Genomic DNA, 10,354 nt, shown 5'->3' with positions numbered 1-10,354 from the left:
ATCCTTATTTTTGTATTGTTTTTACTATCTGGACCTTCAGTCTGAAATAAAAGTTTTATTGAATATAATATCAAATTTATTTATTTATTTCATTTTGATTTTGTGTCCTGCTACCCATAACCGCTTATGTTTAATCAAAACAAATATATTATTATTTTATTTTAAATATTTTGGGGAAAAGACAGTGCCAATGCTAGTTCAATTAATACATCTGTTTCCAAATTACCTAATGAAGTAGGGCAAGCCTTCAGCATCACACTCATATTTCAAACACCTCTTTGGTTTAAATTGGTATTGTGAGACTTAGATAAAAAAATAGACAGACAACATTTGTATTTACTGGACTCTCTTCTTAGGCTCTCTAGACTTTTTTTTATTGCTACTGCAGTTCTTTTTGCTTCCTCATTATAAAAGGTGTCCTTCGTGATAACAGGGTAATCAAAGACTGTAAAAGTGAATTTGAGTAGATACTGTTGAGTTGATATTACAAAAATGGCAATGAACTTAATCACCCAGCTGAGCCTCATATTCTCATGCTGTAGGCTGAGATGTTTTTACTTGATGCTATGAGCTAATTATTTGGTTAGTAATATGCCATTCTGTGACTGTTTACATAATCTGCCATTTGCACAGAACAGATCAGACAGAAGACTCAAGATTTGTTTTTAAAGATCAGTGTTAGGATTTGGTGAGTTGTGTGATTTGGTAACCAAACAGGGGTATAGCTGTATTATTGACATCACGGAAATTGGTAATGCTTAAAGAAACCAAATACTTTATTTGAATACGTTCCATGATACTGAAAATTAAAGATGTTTCATTAGAGATCAACATAATCAAATGACTTCAACCGCTCAACCCGCTGGAACACCTGCAGCAGTGAGCCAGCCATAGAGAAAATATTAAGCCAATGCTGGTGGTGGCAGTCAGGGTTCGACATGATGCAAGGCTCTGTGAAGAAATGACCTCTGCTCTGGAGACCCAGATACTGACAAACTGAGTGCTCTGATGACAAAGAGGCTAAGAAGACAGAGATGATGATGCTGATGATGATGAGTGCTACACGGCCCCTCTTTTGTGATTTTTTTCATAATGTTTAACATTTTTGGTTTATCAAAACAGTTTCAGCGCTATTCTCTCCAGACAGGTCTTCAGCCTGAGCACGTGTGGACGTAGTATCCTGTGAGGTATCCCAGGATGTAAACAAAGACCAGCGCAGCCGAAGCTCCTGCGGTCTTCACTACGACTCCCATGCGGCCGTTACACACTCTGTTGTAGATCCTGTAAGTGCAACAGAGGGAGAGAGAGAGAGAGACTCTAATCAGACAGCGTTAGGTCAACTGAGGTAATTCTTATTATTATTTCATGACCATATAGTCCCTTCATTGCGACTGTAAATGTTTAAAAGTTTACCAGCTATAAAAGCAAATGTGATATTTTGTGACTTGAAATAAATCTTTTTTTACTCTTTTAAACTTAAACATGAGTTTAGTCCCACTGTCTCTGCGTATGTCCTCCTGCAGCATCAGAAAAAGTTGGATCGTTGCTGCCTCTTTGTCTCACCTCATCGCAGGAGACTGGGTTGGCTCTACGTTCATGTTGATGTTGTCCTCGTTCCACCGATCATATTGCACGCTAGCGACACTGTTTGACTCCATGAGGGAAGTAACCTTTCCCCTCCTCTGAGGTTTCTCTGCTGCCTGGAATCGCCGTCCACTAAGCACTGTGACGTCCCCTCGTCTACGGGGACAAAGGAGATGTTGAGTAGAATGTGGTATCATTATGTCTCGAAATTATTCAGATTAAAGGGAATTTAATGTTGGTAACCGTTGTAAAAAGGACATAAAAAATAAGCACACGTCGATAATTTGATTAAATAAAATGTACAAAAGTGTTAATCTAATTAATTTAGGTGTAAATGAATCATGTCAGACAAGTATTCACAGCGTTTAATTGGTAGACAGCTAAATCAGACCACAAGACTCAAAACCAGTGATTTGATGGTTGTCACTGAAAGAAGAAATCCCCAGTTCCAAATAAATGTAAATGGTGCTCACCTGTATGTGTCGCAAACACTTGACTTGCCGAGAAGCTCTGCTGCCCCCTTTAAAAGCCACAACTGTTACTGAAGGAGGCTGCTGCTTGGAATGACAACCTTGGTCGTGGGTTAATGTGTTCACAGGTCAGCCTCTCATAAATTCACGGTTGCACTTCAACTTCTCTCACATGACTCTTTCTCAATGATAAAGGGCATTTTATGCTCCGCGTGATTTGTTTATCTTAGGTTTTATCATATCCTGTGCCGATAATATTCCAAAGCAAAAATACCATTGTGTTGTATAGATTTTCACTATACTCCCAAAGATGTGATTGCGTCGAATGTAATATAACTTTGTATGAGGCTTCTGAATCGGCTGTGATACATTTAAAAAAGCAATGCTGCTATTTGGCAAATTCACATGCATTTCTACACAATGAATTACCTACGCGGCAGGGGGTAGTAGATGGTTCATAATATTTCGTTGATCATTTTGAGTCTGTAAAGAAAGTTCCGAGGTCCCTTCTGTGGCTTTGATTATATACATGTAGCTGACAAGGAGCAACAATATCCAACGAGTAATTTAACTAACCCTCAATAATGTAGTTATAATGAAGAGATTCTTTTTTAACCCACGAAATTATTTTTTAAACCAGGTGAAAAGTACACAGTATCTTTCAAGGATACATTTGCTTCTATCAGAGAATTGATAAAATACATAATATTTTTAATAACAAAACATATTGTTATGTTATGCTATATATTATTATAATTTATGATATTATATCGAACTTCCGGTGTGCCATAATACCGCTGCGCAAACATCAGGTTTATATAACCATTTCACCTGCTCACCGGCTAATATCATCGTTTTCAGTCCTCGGGCTTTTAAGTACAGCTACATACGCATACACGTGTTATTTAGTGAATATCTCTGCCAGCTCTGCAAACCATTCCCTTCAAAATCGCGTAATTAGCTACAGAAGTTGTTTAGCAACAGTCGACCATGCTAGTTTTACCTAGCTAACGTCCACTAGCTAATGTGTTAGCACCGACTCCTGCACTCGCTCAGCGGGTTTAAGTATAGAAGTAATTAAATCATCGTCCATTTCTCTGAATGTGCGGTTGTTCGGGTATCTTTCAAACCAAGATTTGCTCCATTCAACAGCAACGCCGAAGTAGCTGGCTAGTTAAGGTTATGCGCTACTGGCGACGGGCCTGTTGACGTTGGCTGCCTGCTAGCTAACTGGTGTGCATTTAATTTCGTAAACATGAGCTCGACATAACGGGATTCCTCGTGATAAACTTGTCTAAATTCACCCTATAATAACTATTTACAAATCTGACGCACGACTGGCGTCACTTTTCCAATAGAAGTGTTTGCAAATGGTCCGCGCGTTACATTTTGGAGGGACAGCATCGGTAATAACAGGCGAATAACGGGTGAGAGAGTTGACATCATAACATGAATCGACTTTTATTTTGAAAGTCCAAAAATCATTCTGCGGAACTACCAACGATTTCTCAATATCTCACATCTTGAATGGCAATTTACCCCCAATCTGCGACGTCTTACTTTTTCCTGCATTGACAAGCCGCACAATTCAAATCATGAAACGTGCAAGTGGTTCTATTTTGACAACGGTTGTTAAAGACGAATCGCCAAGACAAATTCCTTGTATGTTTGACATATTTTGGCTAATAAATGTTTCCTGAAATGAATCATTATAAAAGACGACCAGGTAAAATGGGCCGTAGCTTGGCGGCATGGATCGTGGGGCCGGTACCGGTCGGGGGCATGGATCGTGGGGCCGGTACCGGTCGGGTCAGGGCCATGGATCGTGGGGCCGGTACCGGTCGGGTCAGGGCCATGGATCGTGGGGCCGGTACCGGTCGGGTCGGGGGCATGGATCGTGGGGCCGGTACCGGTCGGGTCGGGGGCATGGATCGTGGCGCTGGCTCGGGGGTCGGGGGAATGGATCGTGGCGCTGGCTCGGGGGTCGGGGGAATGGATCGTGGCGCTGGCTCGGGGGTCGGGGGCATGGATCGTGGCGCTGGCTCGGGGGTCGGGGGCATGGATCGTGGCTCTGGCTCGGGGGTCGTGGACCTGGATCGGAGCGTCGGCTCGGGGGTCGTGGACCTGGATCGGAGCGTCGGCTCGGGGGTCATGGGCTTGGGTCGGGAGGCCGGGACGGGGATCTGCTGCGGCCCAGCGCTGGACGTTGTGCGCTGCGACCGAGCAGGGTCGGGATGTTGCTGCGGCCCCGCGCTGGACACTGTGCGCGGCGGCCGAGCGTGGGGACCGTAGGTAGCCTGGAGCCGGACCGCAAGGTCCATCACCCGCTCCCAGGAAGAATCGCCGCCGGACGACCACGAAATGGCCTCCTCCTCTAGGGACCATGTGGTGGGCGGCGGATGGTGACCCAGATGCCTACTGAGGGCTCCAGATGGGGAGACGGAGTAGTACAGGTACCCAGCTGGAACCCCCGGGAGGACCTTTCCCCCATTACGAGCAGCCCGCTGGAGACTCCGTGGACCGCCCATTGCCAGACGGGTTCCCCTGAAGTCTTCCAGGGGAAAAAACTCTGCTGAGTCCTTCTTTGGTCGCGTCATTCTGTCAGGGGGTGCGGGTGGAAGGCAGGACTCAAATGCAGACTTCTCCGAAACAAAAGACTTTAATAGTCAAAAGGTCAAAAAACACAGGAACCGGGGGCAAAAGCACACAGGCAAGAAACTACGGACATCTAAGACGAAAGACAAGAACAAGCGTGGCGAAAGACAATGACGCGACAAGCGACAACAGACACACATGGCTTAAATACACTAGGGAGGTGCAGGTGATTGGACAGAGGTGGGAACTATTAGACGATCACAGGGGATGACATGACAAGGCAGGAAGTGAAGTTACCCGGGGACACGAGTGGCAGAAAACTACAAAATATAACATGAAGTGAACCACACCGTGACAATAACACCCTAAATATATTTTCACATCTTGTAAAAAAAATGGAAAAGTGAAACAAATGTATGGAGAAAACAACCTTGATGATGCCAGTGAGGAACCTCCGACTGGGTAGCGAGTGGATCACTTTGAGGAGATGGATTTGGGGCCTGGGTGTGATCTGTCTTGCTGTTGTGCTTGTCCCAGTCCAGAGGAACTGAGCAAAGGAACTGTACAGGGCGGGATGCTACCGACACACACTCACGGAGGAACCGCCTCATGCAGTGAAACGAGTCTAGCTTGATATTAATGTTTGCATTAAAATGTGATCTTGAAGCACATGTGTTTCGGAGGTAACCAGACGTGACATTGGCAATCTGTTGTTCTCCAAGAATCCCATTTCAGATGTTCTCCTGCAGACGACTCTGCCACTTTGAGTGCAACACAGCAATCCCTGAAAGGAAAGCCATCAATGTGACAGCAGTCATATAGACCACCATGTGTGCTCCAGTGGATACGGTCATCAAAATAAAATTGAATGCGAAGGGCTTTTCTTTAATGAAACTGAAAAAAATGAAAAGTAATCTAAGTTGTGACTATGAGCTGTTTGTGTCACCAATGATGGTCAAAAATATTGATATTATTTACCTGTCTACCCACTGTTATTGTGCCTTTTCTATGCCTGTGCCAGTCCCTAGTACATGGGCCTCAGGGACTTAGCACCTAAATAAACCTTAATGAAAGATTAAAACTAGTCGTGATGCCAAATATATCATATATTATCCTAATCATTGAGGCATTCGTGTGTTTACATTTGACTGACTTTAAACAATTCTGGTGGTTTAATCTATTACAAGATCCTCATTTATTATTTGAGTAACATCTGTGATATGCAACTAGTAATTAATGCAGTCAAACACACGTGAACACAACTATAAACTAACATGTGGCGTGACACCAACATAAATTATATTTATAGACATGCTGCATATTTATCTAAATAATTATTACATATCATATGTCATTGACTTACTGTTTAGTGACTTCCTCATAGCGCGAGGTCCGACGACGGTGCACCGTCACTTCGGTGCTCTTTCCCGGGTAGACTGACGGAGAATGTCCGGAGAAACGCTTTACATCCGGGCAAACGCTCGGTCCGCACAACAGCGCCCCCGTTGGTCAAAGATATATTACATCCGTAGTGGTTTAGCACTACCATAGAGAATGAATGGGTTTTGGTTTAGGGATTTTAGCTAAAGAATTCACCTCCACAACTTTGTACACCTCTCGAACGGCAAACCGACGTTTGCGGAGATCTCCCTCCATGAATCAGAGGCCATCCGCGCGTCCTTATAGTCCCCAATGACGGCTTGTACAAGCGGTCATACTTACGCATTTCCTCCGACAAAAGTTCTTCAATCTGGTCCGTTCTCTCGTAAACATTCTTCGTTTTAATAATGGCGGTATTGTGCTATGAAAACGGAAATGTGTGACTCCGTAAAGCACGTAGTTAGCGGACCAATCGCAACCTGGTGCGCTGCGGGAGGCTTGCGTCGCTTGGAAAAATGGGTCGACGCACGCAAGGAGGTGTGAAAAGGCACGCAAAGGACACGCAAGGGGTTCATTAGTGTTTCCAAAAAACAAATTCCTCAGAATTCCAAAAAGAAAAGAAGTCTGAAACACTTGCAGCTCATGGTTTTATCCTCCAGATGTCAGTCTTGGTGATACAAAAGAAGCATTGAAACACCTTCTTTTAGCAACTTCTATAAAATGAACACAAAAACCTCATCAACATATGTTTTAGAAAATTAGTCAGAAACAAAATCTGGTTATGTTCTGTATCCTGTCCTGTCCAGTTAAAAAAAAACTATAATTATACAAAAATTTATAAAGGAACAATTGATTAGATAAAGCTAATTTATAAACAGAAAAACTCCCAAACTAACGCCCAATTCGATTTTACAACTGGGGAAGTTACTTTCCAGACCTATTGAATGATTATCATGATGCTCATATGAGTCGAATGTGGCTGATTCAATTTTATTCTTCATCTTAATACACAATTGGTCTTCTCAGGCATACTAAATGTTTCCACATTACTGTGCAAGCAACAATCTTTTAAATCTCTTTCGTATTGTCGCTCAATATCGTCCATTCATTCAAGTATTTAGTAATAACATTGGTTCACAGTGCTAAGGTCAGGGTGTCCTGTTAGGTGCTGTTTACTTGCATGGGCTCATTCCCTCTAATGTTCTGTTTTTTTCTTCTGAAGTAGAAGACCTTATGTGAACTCCCCAGGTCAAGCTGCCCTCCTCCTTGGTCCAGCGAGAGGGCTTTGAAAGCCAGATACAGAAGAGGCAATCATCCATCTATACCTGAAATTAGCTGCTGTCTTCATTTAATGCACCGCTGAGGGTTCATTGATCAGTGCAGACTGGCATGATCCCAAGTCCCAAGAGCTACAAGTCCATCTCCTATTTCCCATAACTGTGGAACCATCTTCAATAATAAGGACCAAAGAGCATTGATCATTAATATATATAAGTGGTTTGGCAATAGTGTTTAAAATGTAAAAATGTGTAAAATACTAACAATCTGGTTGAAATATTGAAAAGATCACAATTAAGTGACCAAAGAGGTGGGAGGCGGAGAAAGAGGTGAGGACCGTCGGGTCGCCCGCTCTGTGTTCGCCGGTTGTGCACGGTAAAAGGACAAGAAAAACGCCTGGTGACGCGTAGATTAGAAAACAAGTCAGTTCTCAATGTGAAAAAAACATCCTTACAGAGTCGCGACGCTTTGTGTTGCGTTGCTTCGCATTGCGTCGAGGTCTGTATGATCAAAAAAAATTCAGAGTTTACCCACCTCTAATTTTACCACTACAGCACTGAGTATAAAAGAGTAAATAATATAAAGTCTGCTTAGGTTCTGCAATGATAACTATGTAAATGCATGTCATGGCCCGTTCTCCCGTACACCAGTTATCATTTTAACGTTTTTATTGGTAATTTATTGCATGAAAATCGATATCTTCTTCTTCTTTATCTTTTTTTTTTTTTTTACTGTTTTTACTATCTGGACCTTCAGTCTGAAATTAAAGTTTTATTGAATATAATATCAAATGTATTTATTTATTTCATTTTGATATTGATTCCTGCTACCCATAACAGCTTATGTTTAATCAAAACAAATATATTATTATTTTATTTTAAATATTTTGGGGAAAAGACAGTGCCAATGCTAGTTCAATTATTACATCTGTTTCCAAATTACCTAATGAAGTAGGGCAAGCCTTCAGCATCACACTCATATTTCAAACACCTCTTTGGTTTAAATTGGTATTGTGAGACTTAGATAAAAAAATAGACAGACAACATTTGTATTTACTGGACTCTGTTCTTAGGCTCTCTAGACTTTTTTTTATTGCTACTGCAGTTCTTTTTGCTTCCTCATTATAAAAGGTGTCCTTCGTGATAACAGGGTAATCAAAGACTGTAAACGTGAATTTGAGTAGATACTGTTGAGTTGATATTACAAAAATGGCAATGAACTTAATCACCCAGCTGAGCCTCATATTCTCATGCTGTAGGCTGAGATGTTTTTACTTGATGCTATGAGCTAATTATTTGGTTAGTAATATGCCATTCTGTGACTGTTTACATAATCTGCCATTTGCACAGAACAGATCAGACAGAAGACTCAAGATTTGTTTTTAAAGATCAGTGTTAGGATTTGGTCAGTTGTGTGATTTGGTAACCAAACAGGGGTATAGCTGTATTATTGACATCACGGAAATTGGTAATGCTTAAAGAAACCAAATACTTTATTTGAATACATTCCATGATACTGAAAATTGAAGATGTTCCATTAGAGATCAACATAATCAAATGACTTCAACCGCTCAACCCGCTGGAACACCTGCAGCAGTGAGCCAGCCATAGAGAAAATATTAAGCCAATGCTGGTGGTGGCAGTCAGGCTTCGACATGATGCAAGGCTCTGTGAAGAAATGACCTCTGCTCTGGAGACCCAGATACTGACAAACTGAGTGCTCTGATGACAAAGAGGCTAAGAAGACAGAGATGATGATGCTGATGATGATGAGTGCTACATGGCCCCTCTTTTGTGATTTTTTTCATCATGTTTAACATTTTTGGTTTATCAAAACAGTTTCAGCGCTATTCTCTCCAGACAGGTCTTCAGCCTGAGCACGTGTGGACGTAGTATCCTGTGAGGTATCCCAGGATGTAAACAAAGACCAGCGCAGCCGAAGCTCCTGCGGTCTTCACTACGACTCCCATGCGGCCGTTACACACTCTGTTGTAGATCCTGTAAGTGCAACAGAGGGAGAGAGAGAGAGAGACTCTAATCAGACAGCGTTAGGTCAACTGAGGTAATTCTTATTATTATTTCATGACCATATAGTCCCTTCATTGCGACTGTAAATGTTTAAAAGTTTACCAGCTATAAAAGCAAATGTGATATTTTGTGACTTGAAATAAATCTTTTTTTACTCTTTTAAACTTAAACATGAGTTTAGTCCCACTGTCTCTGCGTATGTCCTCCTGCAGCATCAGAAAAAGTTGGATCGTTGCTGCCTCTTTGTCTTACCTCATCGCAGGAGACTGGGTTGGCTCTACGTTCATGTTGATGTTGTCCTCGTTCCACCGATCATATTGCACGCTAGCGACACTGTTTGACTCCATGAGGGAAGTAACCTTTCCCCTCCTCTGAGGTTTCTCTACTGCCTGGAATCGCCGTCCACTAAGCACTGTAACGTCCCCTCGTCTACGGGGACAAAGGAGATGTTGAGTAGAATGTGGTATCATTATGTCTCGAGATTATTCAGATTAAAGGGAATTTAATGTTGGTAACCGTTGTAAAAAGGACATAAAAAATAAGCACACGTCGATAATTTGATTAAATAAAATGTACAAAAGTGTTAATCTAATTAATTTAGGTGTAAATGAATCATGTCAGACAAGTATTCACAGCGTTTAATTGGTAGACAGCTAAATCAGACCACAAGACTCAAAACCAGTGATTTGATGGTTGTCACTGAAAGAAGAAATCCCCAGTTCCAAATAAATGTAAATGGTGCTCACCTGTATGTGTCGCAAACACTTGACTTGCCGAGAAGCTCTGCTGCCCCCTTTAAAAGCCACAACTGTTACTGAAGGAGGCTGCTGCTTGGAATGACAACCTTGGTCGTGGGTTAATGTGTTCACAGGTCAGCCTCTCATAAATTCACGGTTGCACTTCAACTTCTCTCACATGACTCTTTCTCAATGATAAAGGGCATTTTATGCTCCGCGTGATTTGTTTATCTTAGGTTTTATCATATCCTGTGCCGATAATATTCAAAAGCAGAAATACCAT

At 42.0% G+C, this 10,354-nt stretch overlaps 1 protein-coding gene and 2 long non-coding RNA genes across 3 annotated transcripts; all 3 read right to left on the bottom strand.

The window, feature by feature from the left end:
- Positions 1–752: 752 nt before the first annotated feature.
- On the bottom strand, positions 753–2,035 carry LOC144389369 (uncharacterized). The gene is made up of 2 exons (XR_013453364.1): positions 1,564–2,035; positions 753–1,281 (listed from the first exon to the last, which is right to left on the bottom strand). It is a non-coding gene; the product is annotated as an uncharacterized LOC144389369 (long non-coding RNA).
- Positions 2,036–3,085: 1,050 nt separating this feature from the next.
- Positions 3,086–6,558, bottom strand: LOC144383397 (uncharacterized). Its single transcript, XM_078080636.1, has 2 exons — positions 6,013–6,558; positions 3,086–5,433 (listed from the first exon to the last, which is right to left on the bottom strand). The coding sequence occupies exon 2, from the start codon at positions 4,649–4,651 to the stop codon at positions 3,764–3,766; it is 888 nt and encodes a 295-aa protein (XP_077936762.1). The 5' UTR covers positions 4,652–5,433; positions 6,013–6,558; the 3' UTR covers positions 3,086–3,763.
- Positions 6,559–8,775: 2,217 nt separating this feature from the next.
- LOC144383395 (uncharacterized) lies at positions 8,776–10,212 on the bottom strand. Its single transcript, XR_013450743.1, has 3 exons — positions 10,081–10,212; positions 9,587–9,763; positions 8,776–9,304 (listed from the first exon to the last, which is right to left on the bottom strand). It is a non-coding gene; the product is annotated as an uncharacterized LOC144383395 (long non-coding RNA).
- Positions 10,213–10,354: the final 142 nt, after the last annotated feature.

This window comes from Gasterosteus aculeatus, chromosome 2 (genome assembly GCF_964276395.1).
Source record: "Gasterosteus aculeatus chromosome 2, fGasAcu3.hap1.1, whole genome shotgun sequence".
NCBI lineage: Eukaryota > Metazoa > Chordata > Actinopteri > Perciformes > Gasterosteidae > Gasterosteus > Gasterosteus aculeatus.
Note: the sequence above shows the minus strand (reverse complement) of the source record. Positions and strands in the feature narration are given on the sequence as shown.

What these genes read in the sequence shown, in the direction of transcription:
- LOC144383397 (XM_078080636.1), bottom strand. Translation starts at nt 4,651, where the DNA reads ATGACGCGACCAAAGAAGGACTCAGCAGAGTTTTTTCCCCTGGAAGAC.